The 27,514-nt window shown below is 45.1% G+C and overlaps 1 protein-coding gene across 4 annotated transcripts in view; it reads right to left on the reverse strand.

Moving 5' to 3' along the window:
- cip2a (cellular inhibitor of PP2A) overlaps positions 1–27,514 on the reverse strand; it is a 120,312-nt gene that overhangs the window by 80,268 nt on the left and 12,530 nt on the right. For all 4 annotated transcript variants that reach the window (XM_063050602.1, XM_063050604.1, XM_063050601.1 and 1 more), the window contains 3 exons: positions 10,924–11,027; positions 10,597–10,744; positions 3,179–3,288 (listed from right to left, as the gene is read on the reverse strand). In XM_063050602.1, the coding sequence (XP_062906672.1) occupies positions 3,179–3,288; positions 10,597–10,744; positions 10,924–11,025 (360 nt within the window). In that variant the 5' untranslated portion in view covers positions 11,026–11,027. The remainder of the gene's footprint in view (positions 1–3,178; positions 3,289–10,596; positions 10,745–10,923; positions 11,028–27,514) is intronic.

The raw sequence follows: 27,514 nt of genomic DNA on the forward strand, positions 1-27,514 counted from the left end.
TATCAACCAACCTATACGCTTATCCAAATCATTTATATATCACAAATTTAAGTTAAATTTATCATTTTAGAATTTGATTGCGTTTGAATATGTTTAAGTTACATTTTATTTAACTTACCAGGAGCTCTATAATGTATGGAAATAAATGCAGTAGATTCCAGTTAATTGGACCATCAGTTTATCAGAGCATCTACTTATTTGGGACAACTCTTAAACAACAAAAAGCTGATCGAGAAAATAGCAAGGATTCAGTTTGTTTATTTGGGACACTATGCTGCTTAATTGGTACAGGAGATGGTCACCAAACAATTTCTAACTTGCATCTTGTGAGGCCGTTAGTGCTTAGAGCAAACAATTTTAAATAGTGTTACTTAGTGTGTGCTTGTTTTTAAAAAGCAATGACTTTTAGTTAGCAAGAAATAAAGAAGACGACAATTGAGAACTATTTTACTCACTGCAGTTTCAAGCATTCAAGCTTGAAGATGTCAGAAACAGCCGGGAGTGAAAATGAAATGATTGCACTACTTCAACAAGTTAGTTAGAATCAATGTTCCTTCTAATCTGTAACGACCTGTGCATGCAAAGATCTTGATGTGCATTTTTTTGCCCCGTGACAACGTGTGCAGTGAATAATTTCTTCAATTAAAAACAGTATAAATAAGCCAGTTCTAAAATCTGCAGACAAAACATCCCAAACTCCACATAGTCAACATCTTCTGCATCAGAAAGCAGTAAAGGAAATGTGATTTTGTACAATCGTGTAACATAATTAACACGCCAATGAGGTAGAGGGTGACAACTTTTTTGGCAGTTTAAATTCCTTTGTGCACTTGTAGCAAAAGATGTATGCACACGCACATCTTAGAGGGAACATTGCTTAGAATTTGAAGGTATTTACAATTATCTGAATATTACAATGAAAATGAAGATTTGAAAGATGCAACCGTCAAAAGCATTATATGAAGACAGTCCATTATCTGCACTGGATGTCTGCGCTGATTTTGTTCATTTACAGTCAATCAAATGAACACGATAGCGTACACTGGATGAATTCCTCCACCAATAAGTATTTGAACTGCAGGTTTCCCCCTCCATCCCAAGGTAGAGCGTTCCTATGAAATGGTTCGTAAGCCGAAATGTCGTAAAGCGAAGAAGCAATTACCATTTATTTATATGGAAAAATTTTGTGAGCGTTCGCAGACCCAAAAATAACCTACCAAATCATGCCAAATAACACATAAAACCTAAAATAACAGTAACATATAGTAAGAGCAGGAATGATATGATAAATACACAGCCTATATAAAGTAGAAATACTTTTCCACAATCATTACTGAACTGCTCTCCATAGTGAAAATCTCACGCAAGCGCCGTCGGCAGAAAATCTCACGCAAGCGCTGTTGGCAAAAACGCGGCGCAAGCGCTCTCCAGTAACCTTTAAGCTATGAAGCTGCCAAATCATACCAAATAACACGTAAAAATACACAGCCGATATAAAGTAGAAATAATGTATGTACCGTGTAGTATCACTTACGGGAATCGTGAAGGTGTGTTAGGCTGAGTCGTCGCAGGTTGGGTGGTGCAGTGGCCCCCACCCTCCAGGCCGCCGACCGATACATTGCCGTGAAGCATGCAGGGGTCCAGCGGTAGCCGGGAGGCACACAGCACATCTTTAAGAAAAAAGCTGAAATAAACATGCTAATTAATTAGGTGCTGCCCGACATGTAATTGTCAGCCCAGATCAGAGGCAATTGCCCATTGTGTCATCTCTGATCTGGGCCGACAATTACGTGTCGGCGGCACCTAATTAATTAGCATGTTTATTTCGACTTTTTCCTCAAAGATGTGCTGTGTGTCTCCCGGCTACCGTTGCATTCTCCGCGAATTGGTATCTGTCCGTGGCCTGGGGGTTGGGGTGGTGGGACACTGGGGTGTCATCTCGTTGTCTGTTTCCATTAGAGCAGGCGGCTCATCTTCCTCTACCTCTGCCTACCTCGATGTCGAAGGTCGAGGTTCGTCGTTTGCCGTGGCTGATGGGGAAGGCTTGTTTAACTGCTGAGCCTCACGCATTTTTCTATCACACAGTTCTTTGTAAGGACTCAAACTATCCTGCAAATATCCCCTAAACCGATGTACCCTTTCAAAATTAAAGTCGTACTTTACATCATTACTCATTCGGTTTCAATTGTTATCCTTTTCTCTTCCAACTGCATCAGCTCTTCATCTGTCAGTTCTTGCTCATGGGATGCCAAAACTTCTTCAACATCATGTTCGTCAACTTCCACAAGCCAAATTCACTTTGTCCTTACTTTGATCACCACGATTGAAACGCTTAATTATGTCTAGTTTTACGCTAAGTGTAACACCCTTACAAGCTCTTTCAGGCTTTTCCGATACCATAGAACTCATCTTGCAAACGGCTGCTCACAGACACGTGTTAAAGCAATGCCGGCGACAATGCCGTTCCGAATCGGGGGACAGCGGCTGCTCGAGGTGTGCGCTGCCTTTTATCATGCACTGATTTTTTTTCGTAACAGTGAAAACACCTTCTGAAAGCGAAAACAGGGTACTAATGCAGGTCTTTCGTAACAGTGAGGTTTCGTAAAGCGAACGTTTGAAAAGCGGGGACACCTGTAATACATATTTTTATAGTACTGTAGTAATATTGGTAGTGTTCTAATTTGTTCTGTATTTCATTTAAATGCATAATTTATTACTCAGTTAAATGGTAATTTTTTCTACCTTTTTAACTATTTCCATGAAACTTTGGCTAATTGGGACAGCTGCTTAATTGGGCCAAAATGTACTTGTCCCAATGTGTCCCAATTAACCAGAATCAACTGTACATCAACATTGCCAGCATAATTACCCAACCAATGGTAGGTATAGCAGCTAGTTGCGCAATAAGTCGTAAATCAAAAAGAATGCTACACTGGAACAAACATTTTCACTCCTAACCTTCATATAAGGGGAATGTATTAACAGAAGAAGATCTAACAGCATTGCAAGTACAGACATTATCTAGATTGCAACAATTCAAGAAGCATCCAATGACTACATCCTTAATAGCAGTAAGGAGCAATAAATAAATGGTGGCCTTGCAGTAGTAATCACATCCAGGAATGTTTATATTAAAAAAACTACAAAAAGTAGACTCCCATTTACATTGTACTCTTACCTGCAATACCACTTGTTCTTTGGGAGTTGTACTGTTATGATGAACCACTGCTGCAAGTGCACTGATAAGGTTGTATGTGTGTAATATTTCTCTGGTCTCACTACCTGATGCTACAACAGAAAAAATAAAATAATTACAAGAGGAAACTCATCTAAAATAGTGGAAAACAATGAAAAATATAACTTAAAACAATTATAAGTCCAAGTAATGGCAATACTTAAGAATGCAACTTCCTTCATGAGGATGTGATACTAGATTTTAATAAAGAGGGAAGATGAGGCTCATCGAGCTATTGCACACATGACTCATCCTCACACTCATCTGTATCAGGGACTGCTTACAACGCACAGAAATATAGGACCGTTCTTTTTTTAATCTTTAAAGCTAGTTTAAAAAATTAACAGCAAAATATAACAGTGAAAAAGAAGGCAAAAGGGGGCCATGAGATATCATTGGTAGATAAGATTAAGGTGAATTTTAAGGCATTCTGTAAATACATAAAGAGGAAGAGGGTAACCAGGAAAAGAAAAGGTCCCCTTAGAAACAAAAGAAGCAATCTGTGCTGAGGGCTGTTGGCTTATGAAATAAATATTGAGATTTCAAATCTAATTAAATATCCATAAGGGAGGAGGTGATAGCAGCACGCCACACATGCACAGCCCTCCTGTGAAAATGATATTGTATCCGTTAAATAGGGGCCGTAGACAATTCTGATTTCATGGAGACAGACGTGAAAGCACAGAGGAACATCTGGAGAAATTTCTGAAACGCCAGTTCGCTGCCGCTGTTACTGTGCGATCGAGAATCTTCCGGAGGGAAGGCCTCAAAATCCCCGGCTTTGCCTGCTGCTGGCAACCGAGACTGAGGTCGAATCGTTCGGATAGAGATGGTGCTCGGTACTCTGTGTCGGAGGGCTGATCGGAGGGTTGAAGTTTTCGGACGACTCAGAGTTGGACTGTGGTCGGGCATGGCAGGGAGAGTTTTCTTCCTTCTCCCGTCTGCGTGAGATGTGGGGCTTTCGAGAAACTTTGAACTCTTTTACTGTGCCATGGACTGTTCTTCATCAAGTTATGGTATTGTTGCACTGTTGTAACTATATGTTATAATTATGTGGTTTTGTTAGTTTTTTCAGTCTTGGTCTGTCCTGTGTTTTGTGATATCACATCGGAGGAATATTGTATCATTTCTTAATGCATGCAAAACTAAATGACAATAAAAGAGGACTGCATGTCCTCATAATCTAATCTAATCTAACAAGGAAAAAGAAATGACTTACAATTAAACAATTTAGAAGGGAACTCTTCTGTGATGTTTGCATTGCAATTTGTGTTGTAGTGAAAATCATCCTATTATTCAAAAAATGTATTCAAGGAATTCAAGAAAGGATAAATTTTAACCTAATTCAATCACCAGCACACAAAAGCATAAAACAGAAGTTTGTGTATTTGTATCTACCTATACTTCATTAAATTATTCATTATTCATACAATATATTCATAATTCCTAATTCAAATTATTCAGAGGTGAGTTATAGGACACTACAAATTCAGAAGTGTCCTTATTCATGCAATATCCAACATAGCTCAATAAAACATAGCTCAATGCAAAGAAAAAGCATTTCCGAATGTATATTATATACATTTCTCTGACATTAAATTGGACCTTTGAACCTTTTAATGCTTTACCTGCTACAAAAGGGCTCATTGAAATTCTTCAATCTTTATTATGGAGTAAAATACCAGACCATCAAACTTGCCATGGCAAAGTAACTAAACATACCAGGAACAAGTAACTCCATGTTTTAGTTCTCCATTGAAAATTAATGAAATATAATGATTAATATGATTCTTTTATAATCAATGAGTTGTTCCTTTTTTGAATATTTAGCTCTTACTTTACCTTAATACTGTCAAGAAAGAAAGGAGTATTCAATGTTCAGGTTGCACACTCCCTCAGACTCCTGTGCCACCACATTGAGACTAAATGCAAACTAGAGAAACAGCACCTCATATTCTGCCTGGGTAGTCTACAATCTGACAGCAAGAATGGTGAATTAACCAATTTCAGGAAACCTGCTCCGTGCTGTCCCAGTTCTCTTCTTGATCTAAGCAACATACATCAAAGTTGCTGGTGAACGCTGCAGGCCAAGCAGCATCTGTAGGAGGAGGTGCAGTCGACGTTTCAGGCCGAGACCCTTCGTCAGGACTAACTGAAGGAAGAGTGAGTAAGGGATTTGAAAGTTGGAGGGGGAGGGGGAGATCCAAAATGATAGGAGAAGACAGGAGGGGGAGGGATAGAGCCGAGAGCTGGACAGGTGATAGGCAAAAGGGGATACGAGAGGATCATGGGACAGGAGGTCCGGGAAGAAAGACAAGGGGGGGGGTGACCCAGAGGATGGGCAAGAGGTATATTCAGAGGGACAAAGGGAGAAAGAGGAGAGTGAGAGAAAGAATGTGTGCATAAAAATGAGTAACAGATGGGGTACGAGGGGGAGGTGGGGCCTTAGCGGAAGTTAGAGAAGTCGATGTTCATGCCATCAGGTTGGAGGCTACCCAGACGGAATATAAGGTGTTGTTCTTCCAACCTGAGTGTGGCTTCATCTTTACAGTAGAGGAGGCCGTGGATAGACATGTCAGAATGGGAATGGGATGTGGAATTAAAATGTGTGGCCACTGGGAGATCCTGCTTTCTCTGGCGGACAGAGCGTAGATGTTCAGCAAAGCGGTCTCCCAGTCTGCGTCGGGTCTCGCCAATATATAAAAGGCCACATCGGGAGCACCGGATGCAGTATATCACCCCAGTTGACTCACAGGTGAAGTGATGCCTCACCTGGAAGGACTGTTTGGGGCACTGAATGGTGGTAAGGGAGGAAGTGTAAGGGCATGTGTAGCACTTGTTCCGCTTACACGGATAAGTGCCAGGAGGGAGATCAGTGGGGAGGGATGGGGGGGGGGACGAATGGACAAGGGAGTTGTGTAGGGAGCAATCCCTGCGGAATGCAGAGAGAGGGGGGGAGGGAAAGATGTGCTTAGTGGTGGGATCCCGTTGGAGGTGGCGGAAGTTACGGAGAATAATATGTTGGACCCGGAGGCTGGTGGGGTGGTAGGTGAGGACCAGGGGAACCCTATTCCTAGTGGGGTGGTGGGAGGATGGAGTGAGAGATGTACATGAAATGGGGGAGATGCGTTTAAGAGCAGAGTTGATAGTGGAGGAAGGGAAGCCCCTTTCTTTAAAAAAGGAAGTCATCTCCCTCATCCTAGAATTAAAAGACTCATCCTGAGAGCAGATGCGGCGGAGACGGAGGAATTGCAAGAAGGGGATGGCGTTTTTGCAAGAGACAGGGTGAGAAGAGGAATAGTCCAGATAGCTGTGAGAGTCAGTAACGCATCTCCCCCATTTCACGTACATCTGCTCTCACTCCATCCTCCCACCACCCCACTAGGAATAGGGTTCCCCTGGTCCTCACCTACCACCCCACCAGCCTCCGGGTCCAACATATTATTCTCCGTAACTTCCGCCACCTCCAACGGGATCCCACCACTAAGCACATCTTTCCCTCCCCCCCCTCTGCATTCCACAGAGATCGCTCCCTACACAACACCCTTGCCCATTCGTTCCCCCCATCCCTCCCCACTGATCTCCCTCCTGGCACTTATCCGTGTAAGCGGAACAAGTGCTACACATGCCCTTACACTTCCTCCCTTACCACCATTCAGGGCCCCAAACAGTCCTTCCAGGTGAGGCATCACTTCACCTGTGAGTCGACTGGGGTGATATACTGCGTCCGGTGCTCCCGATGTGGCCTTTTATATATTGGCGAGACCCGACACAGACTGGGAGACCGCTTTGCTGAACATCTACGCTCTGTCCGCCAGAGAAAGCAGAAAGCAGAAATTCCCATTCTGACATGTCTATCCACGGCCTCCTCTACTGTAAAGATGAAGCCACACTCAGGTTGGAGGAACAACACCTTATATTCCGTCTGGGTAGCCTCCAACCTGATGGCATGAACATCGACTTCTCTAACTTCCGCTAATGCCCCACCTCCCCCTCGTACCCCATCTGTTACTCATTTTTATGCACACATTCTTTCTCTCACTCTTTTTCTCCCTCTGTCCCTCTGAATATACCTCTTGCCCATCCTCTGGGTCACCCCCCCTCCTTGTCTTTCTTCCCGGACCTCCTGTCCCATGATCCTCTTGTATCCCCTTTTGCCTATCACCTGTCCAGCTCTCGGCTCTATCCCTCCCCCTCCTGTCTTCTCCTATCATTTTGGATCTCCCCCTCCCCCTCCAACTTTCAAATCCCTTACTCACTCTTCCTTCAGTTAGTCCTGACGAAGGGTCTCGGCCTGAAACGTCGACTGCACCTCTTCCTACAGATCCTGCTTGGCCTGCTGCATTCACCAGCAACTTTGATGTATGTTGCTTGAATTTCCAGCATCTGCAGAATTCCTGTTGTTTGCGTTTAAATTCTCTTCTTGATCTATCTGTTTCCACTTACACACACTTCAAGACCCACACTCAGTCACCCTGTTTTATTTCTCCACTAAACCCACTCCATTTGCCCATCAACTACGTGCTCCTTCTACTGGGTTCCCTTCCCATACTGATCCAATCTGCCCACCCCAGCTCCCTTATTTGGTTCGATGCTCCATTTCCCTAACCAATTTGATTCTACTATCTGCAGCCCTTTATTGCCTGCACCTATCACCACTGTCACCATCATCGTTCTTTCCTCATCCATCTGATTATCACTTCTCCTCACTTAGATCTACCTAATGCTTGCCAGCTCTTTCTGCACCTCTACCCCTCACCTCTCTAAATTAGCTATCTCCCCTCTATCAGTCCAGTTAATAGGTCTTGACCCAAAATACTGATTGTTCATTGCTTTTTTATTCGCTTCAGATTCTCATCTTTTACATCTCCAACACTTCTTCCTCCCTCTCTTGCATTTATAATGATAAAATTTATGAAGTAAGCAATGTTTGCCTTAATTCTGCGTCCGATATGGTTCTCATGTTTTTCTCCCCAAGCTAGGCCTCAGCAAACAAATATCTAGAGCAACACTTAAGATGCTGGACAAACTCAATGAGTCAGGCAACATCTATGGAAATGTACAGTTGATGTTTTAGATCAAGACCCAGTCTATTATTTTTACATTTTACTGAAGTTACTTTATATATTGTTTCTAATATATATGCTTTTATACATACACACACACACACACACACACACACACACACACACACGCACATCTAGTACTGCATTGAACTGCTGCTGCTAAGTTAACAAATGTCACGACACATGCCGGTGATAATAAACCTGATTTTGATTCTTTGATTTAATGTATTTTCTAGTTGCTCACCCCTTTTTGAACATTCATCTGCTCCAGATTACTACTTCTAATATTACTAATTCATTCTTCAAAATTTTTTCCCCTTTTAAATTTCACTAACCCTCTGAATATGATTCCAATACAGGTTTCCCCCACCATCCGAAGGCAGAGCGTTCCTATGAAACGGTTCGTAAGCCGGAATGTCGTAAAGTGAAGAAGTAATTACCACTTATTTATATGGGAAAAATTTGTGAGCGTTCGCAGACCCAAAAAATAACCTATCAAATCATGCCAAATCAGACATAAAACCTAAAATAACAGTAACATATAGTAAAAGCAGGAATGATTTGATAAATACACAGCCTATATAAAGTAGAAATGCTTTTCTACAATCATTGCCGCACTGTTCTCCGTAGCAAAAATCTCATGCAAGCGCTCTCAGCAGAAACACTCTCTGCAGTAACCTTTAAGCTATGAAGCTGCCAATCATACCAAATACTGTAACACGTAAAATTACACAGCCTATATAAAGTAGAAATAATGTACGTACAGTGTAGTATCACTTACCAGAATCGAGAAGTCAGCGCTGAGCACACTGATGATGGTGTGTTAAGCTGAGTTGTCCGAGGTTGGGGTGGTGCAGTGGTCCCCAAACTCCAGGCAGCGAACTGATACCGATCCGCGGAGAATGCAGCGGTAACTGGGACGCACCCAGCACATCATTAAGGAAAAAGCCAAAATAAACAAGCTAATTAATTACATGCCGGGCGGCACCTGATTAATTAGCTTGTGTATTTAGGCTTTTTTCTTAAAGATATGCTGGGTGCGTCCCAGCTACCGCTGCATTCTCCGCGGCAATGTATCAATTCGCGGCCCGGGGGTTGGGGTGGTGGGACACTGGGGTGTCATCTCATCATCATCTGTTTCTATCAGGGCAGGCAGGTCATCTTCTTCTATGTCTGCCTGCCTCGATGTCGAAGGTCGAGGTTCGTCGTCTGCTGTGGCTGATGTGGAAGGCTTGATAAACGACAGTATGCTTGACTGATTAGCCTCACTCAGTTTTCTATCATACAGTTCTTTGTAAGCAGTCAAACCATCCTGCAAATATGCCCTAAACCGACGTATCCTTTCAAAATTAAAGTCGTACTTTTCTGCAATAATTGCAGCGAAAATCTCAAGCAGTTGCTTCACGTTCAGTTCCTGGACGACTTCACTTTCGGTCCATTCGCTGCTGCATTCAGTTTCGATTGTTATCCTTTCCTCTTCCAATTGCATCAGCTTTTCATCTGTCAGTTCTTGGTCATGGGATGACAACATCACCTTCGTCAACTTCCATAAGCCAAACTCACTTTGTCCTTACTTCGTTCACCACGATCGAAACGCTTAATTATGTCTAGTTTTACACTAAGTGTAACACCCTTACGAGCTCTTTTAGGCTTTTCCAATACCTTAGAACTCATCTTGCTAACGGCTGCTCACAGGCACATGTTTAAGCAATGCCGGCTAGAATGCAGTTCTGGGGGAGGGGCTTGGCTGCTAGGGGCACGCACTGCCTTTTTCGTAACAGTGAAAACACCTTCTGCCAGCATAAACAGGTAACTAATGTAGGTCTTTCGTAACAGCGAGGTTTCGTAAAGCGAACGTTCGAAAAGCGGGGGACACCTGTAATAGTTTCACTTCACTGTGGTTAACACTAAATCATGTTTTGTTCCACATAGTGCATATTGCATAAACTTCAACATTAAACATTTATCATATTTTTCCCCACACTTGAGCTAGAGGTGCACAGACTTTTTCTGAATAGATACCATTTTTGCACAGGAATATTTTTAAAAAATGCTTTTTTAGAAAATGTTGAATCCCTAAGTATATTTGTTCTCTCTCTACACTTTCAGAGATCAATACAAGTACATGGCAACAATTTTACTTGTAAGCATGAAAGAGCTGTCAAAACAGATAATAATTTCCTAACAAAGTCTGCAATCGCACCATAATACATTTCTGTGATAATAAGTCATGAAAAGTAAATGAATTATGTTGCATGAGAGTATTTAACTTAATTTAACAAAATAAAACAATACCTAATTGAGTGAGTAATCCTATTATCTTCAGAGTCAGTGTCACTTTTATGTTAGGATCACCAACAAGCTCCACAAGACTGTTCAGACATTCACTTGGCAAACTTTGATTTGTTGCAAATACATGTATTGCTTTCATTCCACAAATTATCTACAAAAAAAAACAGAATTTATTTAGCTGAACATTTCCAGACTAGAAAATATTAATTTCTCAACAAGGGTTGTGCATTTGACAACATTCTGAATTCTTGAAATCTACTTATCCAGAAGATTTCACATAAAATCACACAAAAGAAGAGATTTTTTTCATGCAATACATGTTGTACTTACATCCAATTGCCTTTGGATTTGTAAAGCATTCTGTTCGGATTTGCTATTTTTATACTGTGTGATAGCCAGCAACAGGGATTTCATGGAAGAAGTCAGATCCATTTCTAGGCAAGTAAGCAAGTAAGACAATTTAAAGCAGATCAATAGAAGTTAAAATTTGATCAGCATTACTAAGTAAATAAGCATTAATTTTGTCAAAAACAATTTTTTCACCATAATGTAAAACTTGCACATTTTTAATGAAATTCTAGACCATAGAGTTTCATTAATTGGCATCAGAGGTCATAAATACACTCAAACTGCAGTACAACTAAAAGTCAGAAAACTTCACTTCGTTTTTCCAGGTGAGATAGATTTGAGTAGACAAGTAATTAGTATTACACAAGACAACAGGAATTCCACAGATGCTGGAAATTCAAGCAACACACATAAAAGTTGCTGGTGAACACAGCAGGCCAGGCAGCATCTCTAGGAAGAGGTGCAGTCGACGTTTCAGGCCGAAACCCTTCGTCAGTATTACACAAGAACTAGTTTAGTATTTGGGTACTCTAAAATAGGGAAATAAGACCATAAACCATAAGATATAGGAGCAGAATTAGGCCATTTGGCCCATCAAGTCTGCTCTACCTATCATGGCAGATCCTTTTTTCCCCTCCTCAACCCCATTCCCTAGCCTTCTCCCCGTAACTTTTGATGCAGTATCCAATGAAGAACCTATCAATCTCTGCCTCAAATACACCCAATGACCTGGTCTCCACAGCTGCCTGTGGTAACAAATTCCATAAATTCACCACCTTCTGGCTGAAGAAATTTCTCCACATCTCTGTTTTAAATGGACGCCCCTCTATCCTGAGGCTGTGCTCTCTTGTCCTAGATTCCCCTACCACGGGAAACTTCCTTTCCACATCTACTCTGTCTACATTTGAAAGGTTTCAATGAGATCCCCTTTCAACCTTCTAAATTCCAGCAAGTACAGACCCAGAGCCATCAAACGTTCCTCATGTAATAACTCTTTCACTCCCGGGATTATCCTTGTGAACTGCCTCTGGACCCTCTCCAATGCCAGCACATCTTTTCTTAGATGAGGAGCCCAAAACTGTTCACAATACTCAAGATGAGGCCTCACCAATGCCTTATAAAGCCTAAGCATCGCACCTCTTCTCTTGTATTCAAGACCTCTTGAAGTGAATGCAAACATTGCATTTGCTTTCCTCACCACTGACTCAACTTCTAAGTTAACCTTTAGGGTGTTCGGCAGAAGGACTCCCAAGTCCCCTTGCATCTCAGATTTCTGAATTTTCTCCCCATTTAGAAAATAGTCTGCACATTTATTTATATTCCAACATTGTATTTCATTTGCCACTTTTTTGCCCATTCTCCTAACCTTCGGCTGCCTATCTGTTTCCTCAACCTACCTGCACCTCCAACAATCTTTGTATCATCTGCAAACATGGCAACAAAGTCATCTATTTCATCATCTAAATCATTGATATATAGCATAAAAAGAAGTGGTCCCAACACCGACCCCTGTGAAACATCACTAGTCACTAGCAGCCAATCAGACAAGGATCCTTTTATTCCCACTCGCTGTCTCCTACCCTCAGCCAATGCTCTAACCATGTTAGTAACTTTCCTGTAATACCATGGGCTCTTCATTTGGTAAGGAGCCTCATGTGTGGCACCTGTCAAAGGCCTTCTGAAAGTCCAAATATACAAAATCCACTGCATCCCCTTTGCCTATCCTACTTGTAATCTCCTCAAAGAAATCCAACAGGTTTGTCAGGCAAGACTTTCCCTTAAGGAAACCATGCTGACTTTTCCTATGTTGCCCTGTGTCACCAAGTACTCTTTAACCTCATCCTTAACAATTGACTCCAACATCTTCCCAACCACTGAGGTCAGGCTAATTGGTCTATAATTTCCTTTCTGCTGCCTCCCTCCTTTCTTAAAGAGTGGAGTGACATTTGCAATTTTCCAGCCCTTCGGAACCATGCCAGAGTCCAGTGATTCTTGAAAGCTAATGCCTCCACACCCGCTACCGCTACATCTCTCAGAACCCTCGGGTCTTTTTCTTTCTCCCTTGTAATGGTAACTGCACTCACTTCTCTTCCTTCACACACTACATCTTCCACAGTGAAGACGAACTCAAAATACTTAATTAGTTCATCTGCCAACCCCTTATCCCGTTATTATTTCTCCGGCCTCATTTTCAAGTGATCCTATATCCACTCTCATCCCTCTTTTTTTTTTACATACTTGAAAAAGTTTTTACTATCCACTTTGATATTGTTCGCTTGCTTGTTTACATATTTAATTTTTTCCCTTCTAATGATTCTTTTAGTTGCTCTTCGTAGGTTTTTAAAAATAAGAGGGAGAAATGGTACAGAGGGGATTGTTCTGCTGGAAGTCAACATGGACAGTAGGCAGAATAACCTCCTTCCTGATGAATTTCCATCTATGATTGCTATGCATATTTTAGAATGAAATATGGAACATACAGAAGTACAGAACAGGAACATGCCCATCAGTCCACCATGTCTGTGCCACCAAGGCCAAATTAAACTAATCACACCTATTTGGAGTATTTGGAGTACTGTGCTCAGTTCAGGTCACCTTACTACAGGAAGGATATGGAAACCATAGAAGGGGTGCAGAGATTTACAAGGATGCTGCCTGAATTGGGGAGCATGCCTTATGAGAATAGGTTGAGTGAACTTGGCCTTTTGTCCTTGGGAGCGATGGAGGATGAGAGGTGACCTGATATAGATGTATAAGATGATGACAGGCAACGATTGTGTGGATAGTCAGACACTTTTTCCCAAGGCTGAAATGGCTAACACGAGAGGGCACAGTTTTAAGGTGCTTGGAAGTAGGTACAGACTGATGAGTGCGTGGAATGGGCTGCTGGCGATGGTGGTGGAGGCGGATACGATACGGTCTTTTAAGAGACTCCTGGATAGGTACATGGAGCTTAGAAAAATAGAGAGCTGTGGGTAACCCTAGGTAATTTCTAAAGTAAGGACATGTTCGGCACAGCGTTGTGGGCTGAAGGGCCTGTATTGTGCTGTAGGTTTTCTGTTTCCATGTTTGTATTTGATCCTTATCCCTCTATTCCCTGCCTGTTCATTTGTCCATCTAAATGATTCACTACTTCTACCACTCCTAGCTACACGATCCATGCACTTACCATACCTATTAAAAACCTTGCCACAGATATCTCCATTTAACCTCGCTCCCGCTCACCTTAAACGTATGACTTTTCCACTCTGAGAGAAAGACTGACTTCCCAACTTTTACACTCAATGCCCAATCAATGAGGGGATACATACCATACACACTCTTTACCAACCTATCCACTTGTGTTTCTACTTTCAGAAGATATAGTCTTGGACCCCAAGATCCCTCTGTACATCAGGGGTTCTCGCCATTTATTGCATACTTTCTTCTTACACAGAAGGGGATTGGTATGTTACCACCCATCTTTACAGCCACCAATGCACCTGAACCCAGAGTCACTCTTGCAGACATAATATCAGTCTTCCAGACAGTATATCTGTGGAAAGCATCTGGCCTGGATGGAGTCCCTGGCCATGTCTTTTAAACCCTGTGCAGATTAGCTGTTGGGTATTTTGTATGGTGTATTATTGTCATATGTACCAAGATACAGTGATAAGCTTTTCCTGCATACTGTTCATATATATCAAAATCATTACACAGTGCATTGAGATAGAACAAGGTAAAACAATACCACTGCAGAATAAAGTGTAAAAGCAACTGAGAGAGTGCAGTGCAGGTAAATAATAAAGTGCAAAACCATTGTAACCCACCAGGCTTGCTGCTCACGTTCGTCTATAGGGAAATCAGCTTTCAGCCCCACCAAACAGAGAATTCCAAGTTTGGATGGATGCTGTGTAATGTGTTCCCGTTCACAAACCCACAATGCAAAATATCAGACAGTACACCATATATAATCAAATGATAAACTTTATGAATCTTAATTCGAATATAGGGTTTATAAGAAAATAAACAAACAAAATAAAAGGGCCCACGTTAAAGTCTCAATAATCGTTGGAGCTCATGCAACCGGTATTCCTCCGCAAACGACCTCTGTCGAAACTTCGTTGACCAGTGATCACCCAGCACTCTGTTCATGTATCCTTCCTCTTCACTCTCCTCGACCGAAAGCCCGTGAAAACCCCAGCTCCCAAACATACAAGAAAGAATAACATTTCTCCCATTGGTTAGCCACCCATTATCTGTAATTATAACCCAAACATCGCTGCTACAGAGAAACCATTACATCAGCAGTTAACATTACACAGACGCCACTACATTAGCCTTAGCAGTTAACATTACAGAGAAGCCATTACATTTTCCTTAGCAGTTAACATTACTGAGAAACTCTACATTCTCCCCCCACCGAATTTAGTCATGCCCTCATTACGTTGAGATAATTCGCCAACCCTTCCTGCAAAACACAAAGCCCAATCCAAGTGCAGAAAGCAGTGACATAGCTCCCCAAAACAGTAGAGATCACGTCCTGTTCCCCAGGCACTACATAGGCCAACCTATCTGGGGTGCTAATTCTTTGAGACCTCTATACCTCCTCACCTAATTCTTCCTGCTCAGACACTACTGGGGATACTTTGGGTCTGTTTGGCGAAACCTCCCACGATCTGTCACTCAAACTCCCCTGTTTCGTGTCCAGGCTCCGCCTCTTCTCCTTCAGGGTCCTGCTGTACCCCAAGCTGCCCACACCCCTCACCTCACCTGACTCAGTGGGAGAAGGGCCAGGAGTCTCGTCCCCAATCAATGGGGAGTTAGCGAAAGGCAGCATGTACCACACATCCAAATCATCATCCTCCGAATCAGTATTCTTCTTAGGGGTGGGGCCCAGCCCAGCCTCTCCTGCTGGGGGCCCTGCAGTCACCCCACGTTTTCGCAGAGTCCTCTTACTAGGTGTAGGCTCCAAGTCAGACTCTGGGTCTATGTGCACCTCTTGTCCCAGGGGCAACAGGTGGTTCCAATGCAGAATCTTGACAGGCCCCTTCCCCTCCTCTGGTTTCACCCAGAAAACTGGTTGGTTTGGCATCTGACTCTCCACCACAAAAAGTGTGGCCACCCAGTGCTCAGTCAACTTGTGCTTTCCAGGGAGTCCCAAATTCCTTATGAGGACTCGGTCTCCCAGCAGGAGTTGGAGGAACCTCACTTTCTGATCATAGCTCCTCTTATTTCCTCGATTCTGCTTGGCGGCCGCAACCACAGCCAATTCATAAAGCCCTTTTCAGTTCTCTTCTCATATCAGACACATAATTCAGATAAGGCTTCGATGGTAAGTCACCCGTGTTAGTCCCAAAACAAAGGTCAATGGGCAACCTTGCCTCGCGCCCAAACATCAGATAATATGGCAAGTACCCAGTAGCTTCATTTCATGTACAGTTCTAACAGTGAACCAGATGCCGAATATGTTGACTCCACTTGCTCTTCTTGCTGATCTCCAGGGTCCCGAGCACGTCTAGCAAGGTCTGATTAAATCTCTCAGGCTGGGGATCGCCCTGCGGGTGATAGGGCGAGGTCATCAATTTCTCAACTCCAAGAATGCCACTCAGCTATGTGGAGTACTTCGCCATGTCCTCAACCTGAGCCTGAGGCTCCAGAGGGTTCCTGTGCTGTGGAGGACGTCCTGCCTCATTCCTGTGCCGAAGACGCCGCGCGCCAGCGGCCTCAATGACTACAGACCGGTGGCATTGACCTCCCACATCCCTGGAGAGACTTGTTCTGGAGCTGCTCCGGCCTATGGTCAGGCCACACTTAGATCCCCTCCAGTTCGCCTACCAGCCCCGACTAGGAGTTGAGGATGCCACCTGTTCAACCGTGTCTACGCCCACCTGGACAAGCTAGCGAGCACTGTGAGGGTCATGTTTTTTGACTTCTCCAGTGCGTTCACCACCATCCGCCCTGCTCTGCTGGGGGAGAAGCTGACAGCAATGCAGGTGGATGCTTTCCTGGTGTCATGGATTCTTGATTACCTGATTGGCAGACCACAGTACGTGTGCTTGCAACACTGTGTGGCAGAGTGATCAGCAGCACTGCGGCTCCACAGGGGACTGTCTTGTCTCCCTTTCTCTTTTACCATTTACACCTCGGACTTCAACTACTGCACAGAGTCTTGTCATCTTCGGAAGTTTTCTGATGACTGCCATAGTTGGATGCATCAGCAAGGGAGATGAGGCTGAGTACAGGGCTACGGTAGGAAACTTTGTCACATGGTGTGAGCAGAATTATCTGCAGCTTAATGTGAAAAAAGACTAAGAAGCTGGTGGTAGACCTGAAGAGAGTTAAGGTACTGGTGACCCGTTTCCATCCAGGGGGTCAGTGTGGACATGGTGGAGGATTATAAATACCTGGGGATATGAATTGACAATAAACTGGACTGATCAAAGAACACTGAGGCTGTCTACAAGAAGGGTCAGAGCCGTCTCTATTTCCTGAGGAGACTGAGGCCCTTTAACATCTGCCGGACGATGCTGAGGATGTTCTACGAGTCTTGCGATCATGTTTGCTGTTGTGTGCTGGGGCAGCAGGCTGAGGGTAGCAGACACCAACAGAATCAACAAACTCATTCGTAAGGCCAGTGATGTTGTGGGGATGTAACTGGACTCTCTGACGGTGGTGTCTGAAAAGAGGATGCTGTCCAAGTTGCATGCCATCTTGGACAATGTCTCCCATCCACTACATAATGTACTGGGTGGGCACAGGAGTACATTCAGCCAGAGACTCATTCCACCGAGATGCAACACGGAGCGTCACAGGAAGTCATTCCTGCCTGTGGCCATCAAAATATACAACTCCTCCCTTGGAGGGTCAGAAACCCTCACTCAATAGGCTGGTCCTGGACTTATTTCCTGGCATAATTTACATATTACTATTTAACTATTTATGGTTTTATTACTATTTAATTATTTATGGTGCAACTGTAACGAAAACCGATTTCCCCCAAGATCAATAAAATATGACTATGACTATGAACTCATAGATGAGTCTACTCTCGAAGTCCTGTCCCTGGTCACTATGTATTCCCCCTGGGAAGGCCATAATGAACGAAATACTTCTCCCATTACATTTTTGCCACTGTAGTGACCTGACCCAGTATAGGATTTGGTTCTTCAACTTCAACAGAGGCCATTCTCGCAGTAATGGAGACACCGAAGCATGTTTCGTCTTCTCCGCCTGAGCCATATTCCACTTTTCAACCACATACCAAATAGTGCCAATGCCTGGGTCATCTCGCTGAGCAGCAGTCACTTCCCCAGAACTCAATTCTGGCAACTGCTTGGTCTTCAGAGCAGTCAGGTTACAGTAAACTGGGGGTAGGGCGTCATCAGAAGCCCTCAATTGAATCACTGCTCGATCCAGCCTCTCCTTTTCCTCGGCCTTCATGGTGATAGCAAACTGACACATGACCTTCACCCCAGGGGCAGGAACGCTCTCCTACTCCTTGTCCCTGTCCAGTTCCTCATGCATCCATTGGAACAAAGCATCCGCATCGACGTTCTGGCTCCCCGGCTGGTACTTCAGGCTGAAATCATACGCAGACAACACTGCCAACCACCGATGGCCTGTGGCCTCCAGTTTCGCCGAGGTCAGGATATAAGTGAGAGGGTTGTTGCCCGTCCTCACCTCAAACTTGGCCCCCCAGAGATAGTCACTCAGCTTATCCACTACCGTCCATTTCAATGCCAGGAATTCCAACTTGTGGGTGGGATAGTTTCTGTCGAAGGGCGACAAACTCCAGCTGACAAACGCTACAGGCCTCAACCCAGTGCCCTGTTCCTGATACAGGACGCCCCCTAATCCCTCTCGGCTGGCATCTGTGTGTAGTACATACAGCAACCGGGGGTCCGCAAAACCCAGCACCGGTGCCTGGGTCAGCAACTCTTTCAGCGACTGAAAAGCCTCCTTACATTTTGCATCTCAACTCTGTCCGAAGGGCTCCGACGGGTTTAGATATTCTCCAACCTCCCGTCCTTTCTTTCCTGTCCCTTTCTTCCCCAAGAGAGGGTAACTACACAGAAGCTGATTCAAAGGGTGACTCACTTTGATGTAGCCCTTCATGAATCTCCGATAATAACCACAGAACCCAAGGAACGAGCATAGAGCACTCACAGTGTGGGGCCTTGACCAAGTGGTCACCACTTCTATCTTAGCCAGGTCTGTAGCTACTCCATTCAAAGAGATTATATGCCTGACATAGCTAACAGACGTCTTGCAGAACTGGCACTTGTCCAGGGAAAGTTTTAACCCTTCATCTTTCAGGTGGCCTAGCACCTTCAGTAGCCTCGCTTCGTGTTCTTCCAAGGTGGATCCAAATACTTTATAGTCGCCAAATAATTGGTACTAGAATGTACAATCAGCACAGCGATATTTGATTCTGCGCTTCACACTCCCTGGATTACAAATATTAAATATTAAAGATATTAAAAATAGTTAAAATTAGTAAATATTAAAAATTTAAATTATAATTCATAAATAGAAAATAGAAAAATGGGAAGTAAGGTAGTGCAAAAAAAACCGAGAGGCAGGTCCGGATATTTGGAGGGAATGGCCCAGGTCTGGGTCAGGATCCGTTCAGCAGTCTTATCACAGTTGGAAAGAAGCTGTTCCCAAATCTGGCCGTACAAGTCTTCAAGCTCCTGAACCTTCTCCCAGAGGGAAGAGGGACAAAAAGTCTGTTGGCTGGGTGGGTCGTGTCCTTGATTATCCTGGCAGCACTGCTCCAACAGCGTGCAGTGTAAAGTAAGTCCACAGACGGAAGATTGGTTTGTGTGATGTGCTGCACCGTGTTCACGATCTTCTGCAGCTTCTTTTGGTCTTGGACAGGACAAGGTTGTGATGCACCCTGGAAGAATACTTTCTACGGTGCATCTATAAAATTAGTGAGGGTTTTAGGGTCAGGCCAGATTTCTTTAGTTTTCTCAGGAAGTAAAGGCGCTGGTGGGCCTTCTTGGCAGTGGACTCTGCTTGGTTGGACCAAGTCAGTTCATTTGTGATATTGACCCCGAGGAACTTAAAGTTTTTGACCTGTTGTACTTGCGCACCACCGATGTAAATTGGGTCATGCGGTCTGCTACTCCTTCTGAAGTCAACAACCAATTCCTTCATCTTGCTGACGTTGAGGGATAGATTATTGTCTTTGCACCATGCCACCAGGTTCTTAATTTCCTCTCTGTACTCAAACTCATCATTACCCGAGATACGGCCTACAATTGTTGTGTCATCAGCAAACTTATATATTGAGTTTGATGGAAACTTGGCTACACAATCATGGGTGTACAGTGAGTACAGCAGGGGGCTGAGTACACAGCCTTGTGGGGCACCTGTGCTCAGAGTGATTGTAGAGGAGAGCTTGTCCCCTATTTTTACAGCCTGGGTCCTGTCTGTGAGGAAGTTGAAGTACCTTGCTCTTCTTCGGCACTAGGATTATTGTTGCCTTCTTAAAACACGAGGGGATCTTAGACTGAAGCAAGGAGCAATTGAAGATGTCAGCAAACACTCCAGCTAGCTCGCTTGCACAGGCCCGGAGAACCGGTCCTGGGACGCCATCTGGGAATACCCGGATCGTCTTGCGAGACACACAGTCCTCCGTGCATTTCCAAATAAAGGCTGTGACAGCTGAGGCATACTTATTGAGGTTAGCTGTCGAGTCCTTGAATACTAACCATTCCACCGATTCAAAGCAGTCACGGAGGACCTCATCCATTTCCTCCGTCCAATGCGACACTACTTTTGACACCGTGACCTCCCGCTTCAGTTTCTGTTTGTAAGCCGGGAGGAGGAGTCTGATGCAAGCCTGACGGTCCGATTTTCCGAAGTGAGGTCGTTGGACGGAACGGTAGGCATCCTTGACTGCTGTGTAGCAGTGGTCAAGTATATTCGGGCCTCTGGTGGACAGGAGACATGCTGGTATAACTTTGGCAGCACTTTGCTGAAGTTGGCCTGGTTAAAGTCCCTGGCTGTAATGAGCAAAGCCTCCAGATACCTGGTCTGAAGTTCACTGATGTTGGCATACAGTATGCTCAGAGCACACTCCCCATCTGCCTGGGGGGGAATGTAGACCGCTGTCAGCATGACCAAGGTGAATTCCCGTGGCAGATAGTAGGGAAGACACTTCACTGACAGGTGTTCCAGGTCTGGGCTGCAGAAGCTTGTCAGTGCCACTGTGTCCGAGCACCACCCAGTGTTGATCAGTAGGCAGATATCACTTCCCCTCATCTTGCCCGAAGACGCCGTGCGGTCCATCTGATGGATCGAAAATCCCTCCGGTCAGATGGCACAGTCAGGGGTGGCAGGGGAGAGCCAGGTCTCGGTGAAACAGAATTCACAGCAGTTCTGCACCTCCCTGCAGTAGGTGAGTCTCCCTTTCAGATCATCCACCTTATTCTCTATGGCTTGCACATTAGCTAGTAGGATGGTGAGCATAGGTACCCTGAAGCCCCTCAGCTTCAATCTGACCAGCAGCCCAGCTCTTTTCCCACGCTTCCTTGGTAAGTAGTGCATCTTTCCCAGTCTCCATTGATGCAGTGTGTTGTTGTCAGCTCTTCGATGTTGGCGGGTCGCGTCATTGTGTGCTCCTGGTCGGGCCGAGTAACAGGGGAGGCTCCGCTGCCACCTCCAGCTGCCGAGGGCCTGGGCCGTCGATTGGGTCAGGCCCCGAAGCCTACACTTAATCCCGGATGGCCGGGCTTCTTGTTGAAACAAGTCCTTAAGCTGAGTCATGGTTGCGGAGGCCTCCACTCCAGCCGAGCCTCAGGCTCGATTTCTGAGGTCGGCAGCAGAGGCCTCACTTCTGGCAACTGTGGATGGCCACCAACAGGGCTTTACGGTGGTCTCTCCGGGGAAGCGTCTGGGGCATCTTGAGGTCTCCGCTGTCATTTCTGTGTGGTCATCTGCTCTGGAGAGGTGCTGGTTGGAATGGGTCGTGTCTCCAAGCGCTCCAGCACGGTAGCAGACCGCGGGCCTCCGGGAACGTGGTGCGTCTCGTTGGTCGGTTCCAGGTGCGGTCCGGAGTTTAAGAAGCAGTTCTGACGCAGTGATCTCCAGCTCGGTCAGTAGCTTCGCCAGGGTGTTGTTGATCTTTATCTTGCTAAATTGAAGGTTTACAAGGGTTTCTCGGGTATAGGATAGTGGAGAGGGCAGTTTGCTCTGGAGAGCACATGCAAAGTCACCAGTTACTGGTGCCATCCTTAACGTATTCTATCAAGTCATCCAAATATATCAACACCTCAAGCAAGTTCATATCCCCCACCATCTTCTCCATGACCCTTTGGAAGGAGGCAGGGACTCCCGATATGCCCTGGGGCATCCTTTCAAACTGGAAGAATCCCAGGGGTCATATAAATGCCGTCTTCTCTTTATTGGCCTCCCTCATCGGGATCTGGTAATATCCACTCCTCAAGTCCAGCACACTAAACCACTTCGTACCACTCAAACAGGCCAGTGCGTCTTTGACCCTCGGGACCGTATACTGGTCAGGGAAGGTGCGCCTGTTCAGAGTCCTATAGTCCACACACATGCGTACCTTCCCGTTTTTCTTCTGGGCCACTACTATTTGGGATGCATAGGGGCTTCGGGATTCAGTGATGATCCCAGCTTCCTTCAACTTACACAAATGCTGCCACACGTCTTCCACGTCTGCAGGGGCCAGTCGCCGCGACCTTTTTCTAAACAGGGTGTCCTTGGTCACCCAGATGGTGTGACGAGTGCTCTTGGAACAACCCACATCAAACTCACCAATGGAAAAGACACCTTCCAGCTTCAACATCTTCTCTACCAGCCTCCTTTTCCAACCTGGCGGCACAGGAGAATCCCTGAAGTTAAATGCCTCAGCGGTCAACTTTTCCCTTTTTTTCAATAGCTTCTCCCCAGGGGGCCTCACGGGGACACTAGACATTACTGTCACCAGGAACAAATGCGCCGGGGCATCCCTCTCTTAAAGGTGACCTCCCTCCTCGTAGTGTTCCTGACAATCACAGCCATCCTGCTCACCTGTACAACCGAGGGTCTCTGAAATTCGGGCCTCACCAGCACCCCAGCCGAAAATCGTGACTCCCCCTCAAGATCTTCCGGAGCGTCCACTAAGAGGGCTTCGCCCTCAGGCACTCCAGGGAATCTGGGGGTCCCCATCACTCCCGCTACCTCCCTAGGCTGTATCACCTTAGGCTTCAACTGGGTGCACCACACAGTCCCTCGTTTAAATTCGGTATCCAGCCCAGTGCGGCCACGCACTTCCTCAAACGCAGCTTGAAACACTGGGTACATAGACAAGGTCCCCAAAAAGCTCTCACCTATCTTCTCCTTGCAGGCCCCCATGAGCCTCCGTACCAGAGAGGTGTTGGTCTCCACCAGAATTGAAACACCACCCGTCTCAACTGGATCCGGACAAACCAGCACTAACATCTCAAGAACTTCAGACACTCCCACATCGGCCTCCGAAAACTCCAGTTTCACTGACAAATAACTGCCATACGGATAATCGCCATCACTGATACCCCAAATCTCCAGTTCACTGAATGGGGTCAAGGGCAAATGCTTCAGCTACTGGTTGTAGAACGAACAGTACAGTAACATGATCTGCAAACCGGTGTCGAGTATGGCTTTAGCATAGATTTCCTCTATCCGTAGTGACACACTGCAGTGGGGTCCCTCTAATCCATCAAGAATAGGGTCTTTTGCTTTCGGGGGGTTCCTTGGTACATTGCTGGGAATGTGTTCTCCCAGAAACACCAGGCCGTTCCTTCACTGGGTCTCCTCTAAGTTTCCTGACACGTCTCCCTGCTTGGATACCCGGGGGCTCACTCTCCGAGGGGCTTCCTGCCGCTCACATTCCTGCCGGAAGTGTCCCTCTTCCCCACAGTTATAGCACACGCTACCGGCCACCCCTCCTCTCACGGAACCTCGGCCACCCACAGCCCTCTGCACAGTCCGTCCCCTGGGGGGTGGGTCCTCTCTACCAGTCCTATCATACAAAGGGTCCACACCTGCCATGAACCCCCGTGACCTCTCAGTTCTCAGCTCTGCCACCACCTCCTTTACCACTTCCCGGGTTGAGCTGGCCCCGGTCACTTCACTACAAGGGGTTACTACTGAGGATTGCACCCTGCTGACAGAGTCCTCTCGCAGCCCAATGCGTTCACATCCTCCCACACCTCTCTGATCAGCTGAACAAATGATGGAGGGGGACGCGTCTTACGGGACTGCTAGAGACTCCAAGCAATCCTATCTTGGGCCTGGGCGTCCCAGTTACCTGGTCCATCCTCAACTGATCCATCTCAGCCGCCTGAATGCCTCCCGGTGCCGCAAACAATTTAGCTGTCTCTCTTGCCGAAAAAGGTACACAGAAAGCTTCTGCCCCTTCTCCTGACGCAAGTTTTGAAACTCCTCTAGGAGCTCCCAGTCAGACCAAAAGCGCTTTCCAATGCATCCAGATACTCAGCAAAGGAGGCAGAGGGCTGGTTAACTTTCACGCCTCTTACCTCAGCCATCAACCCCCTCAAACTTTCAACCAATCTCTGTTGCTTTTCATCATCAGAGCACTGCCACTCACTTAACAATTGAGAGGTCTGCTCCACCCACGTCTCATAATCCTCCTCCCCCTCGGGGGTGGGCGTTATTCCAGAGAAAATTTTTAGCTTCTGGCGGGGAGCCGCTGCCTTACTTGCCAGGGAGGTAATGGTGGATGCCAACTCAGAGCTCTCACCCTTCACAGGGGGACGGGAATTAATCAAACTTTCCAAATCCGACCACTCTTTCCCCTCATCCCTCAGGAATGATAGAGCCTGTTCTCTAAAATCACCGCTCTCCACTGCTGGCAACTCAGCTCGCTGAGCTCCATTTTCCCCCTCCCTGACAGTATGAACATGCCATGGCCCCACCTCCCTTGGGTCGCCAATAGACTCTGGCAGTCCCACCACCATTATGTCAGCGCTTGCCGTTTTATCAAACTTTCGCGTTACAAATTCAACCTTGCCTACAGCGTTAACCATACTGAAACGTTGAATTAACAATTCATCCGGGGTACTAATATCCACCCCACTCAACACACACGCATTAATAACCTTTAATCCCTCAGATGCACACAAGTGTTGGATCCCAGCAGCATCCATATCAGCACTAATTTAAAAAGGGCGATCACAAAGCATCCAACGGAATCAAATCCAGGACGTAGCCCCCACAAATGTAACCCACCAGGCTTGCCACTCACGTTCGTCTAGGGGAATCAGTTTTCCGCCTCGCTAAACAGAGAATTCAAGTTTGGACGGATGCTGTGTAATGTGTTCCTGTTCACAAACCCACAATGCAAAATATCAGACAGTACACCATATACAATCAAATAATAAACTTTATGAATCTTAATTTGAATATAGTGTTAGTATGAAAATAAACAAACAAAATAAAAGGGCCCACTTTAAAGTCTCAATAATTGTTGGAGCTCATGCAACCAGTATTCCTCCGTAAACGACCTCTATCGAAACTTCACTAACCCTCGGACCCTAGTATACGCCGTCTGGAGATCACCCAGCACTCTCCACCCGCGTCCTTCCTCTTCACTCACCTCCACCAAAAGCCCACGAAAACCCCCGCTCCCAGACATACAAGAAAGAATAACATTTCACCCATTGGTTAGCCACCCGTTATAACCCAAACATCGCTGCAACAGAAAAACCATTACATCAGCAATTAATATTACAGAGAAGCCATTACATTAGCCTTAGTAGTTAACATTACTGAGAAACCCTATACCATAATAAGGTATATTGTGAGGTCAAGAATTCATCTTATTGTATGAAGTCCATTCTAGAGTCTGATAACAGTGGGATAAAAGCTGCCACGAGCCTGGGGTACATGCTTTCAGGTTTTTGTATTTTCTGCCCTAAGGGAGAGGGGAGAAGAGAGAATATCTGGTATGGGTGGGGTCTTTGATTATACTGGCTACATTACTGATCTTTGTGAAAATATACACATAGGTCCATAAAGAGGAGGCTGGTTGAAGGTTTTTTAACCTCTTTCGGTTCAGTCTGTGGTTCCCACGGGTTTTAAGAATATCACTAGCATCCTGGTATTAAGTAAAAGAAGATAAAGTTCCTTAATGGCTATCACCATCATGAAGTGCTTTGGGAAGCTAGTCATGGCACACATTAACTTCAGCCTTCAAGACAGCCTGCACACACTGCAATCACCTGCCGAAACAGGTCCACAGCAGACACCAACTCCCTGTTCTTACACTCATCTCTAAAGCATCTGGACAGTAAAGACACCTACATTATTGTTTATTGATTATAATTTCATTTTCAGTACTATAGGTCCAAGCAAATGCATTACCAGTCTCTGGACTCTGGGAATCAATTCCCCACTCTGCAAATGGATCCTCGACCTCCTGATCAATGGACTGCAATCAGTAAGGATAGGCAGTTACAGAACCACCACAATTACTCTAAACACTGGTGCTCTCTAAGATTACATCCTCAATCCCCTACACACTTATGACTGTGTGGGCAGATATTGCTCCAATTGCATCTACAAGTTTGCAACCTACAGTTGCAACTGCTGTAGGCCATAAATCAAATAATCACGAGTTGGGAGTACGGGAGGGAGATAGAGAGCTTATGACATGGTGTCATAAGAACAACCTTCTCCTCAATGCCAGCAAAGCAAAAGAGCTGATCAGGAAGGGGGGAGGGCAGTGTATATGCTACTGTCTACATCAATGGTGTTGTGGTTGAGAGCTTCAATTTCCTAGGGGTGAACGTCACCAATAACCTATCCTGGTCAACCACAATGATGCCACTGCTAAGAAAGTTCACCAATGCAAGGATCAGTGCTAGGACCTTTGATTGTAGTATATATAAATTATTTGGATGAAAATGTAGGAGGTATGATTAGTAACTTTGCAGATAACACAAAAATGTATTTATTTAGCGATACAGCGTGGAGTAAGTCCTTATGGCACTTAGAACCATACTGCCACAAAAACCTCAACAAACCCAATTAACCCTAACCTAATCATGGGACAATTTACAATGACCAATTAGCCTACCTGGTACATCTTTGGATTATGGGAGGAAACCAGAGCACCCAGAGAAAACCCATGCATTCCACAGGGAGGACATACAGATTCCTTACAAACAGCTCTAGAATTGAATTCTGAACTCTGGATACCCTGAGCTGTGATAGTGTTGTATTAACTGCTACACCCAAAATTGATGGAGTTGTGGATAGCAAGGAAGATTGTCAGAGAATACAGTGGGATGTACCACAGTGGATCATGTCAAATGGCTGAATAAAGTTTATTTGGACAACATCCACTTGCCCTACCCTCATCTTTGTCAATTCCTCAAAAGAAAAATTGAGACACGGGACCTAAGCACAAAGCTATGCTGACCGTCCCTAATAATTCCATCTTGCCTAGAAGTATATCAATCAACAAGAAACTTCTCTAGTAATTTCCCCACCAGTGATGTAAGGCTCACAACCAAATAGTTTGTTGTCCTGCTTAAAACAAAGGAATAATAATGCCTATTGTTTAGCAATTGAT

This window comes from Mobula hypostoma, chromosome 6, assembly GCF_963921235.1.
Source record: "Mobula hypostoma chromosome 6, sMobHyp1.1, whole genome shotgun sequence".
Classification (NCBI taxonomy): Eukaryota; Metazoa; Chordata; class Chondrichthyes; order Myliobatiformes; family Myliobatidae; genus Mobula; species Mobula hypostoma.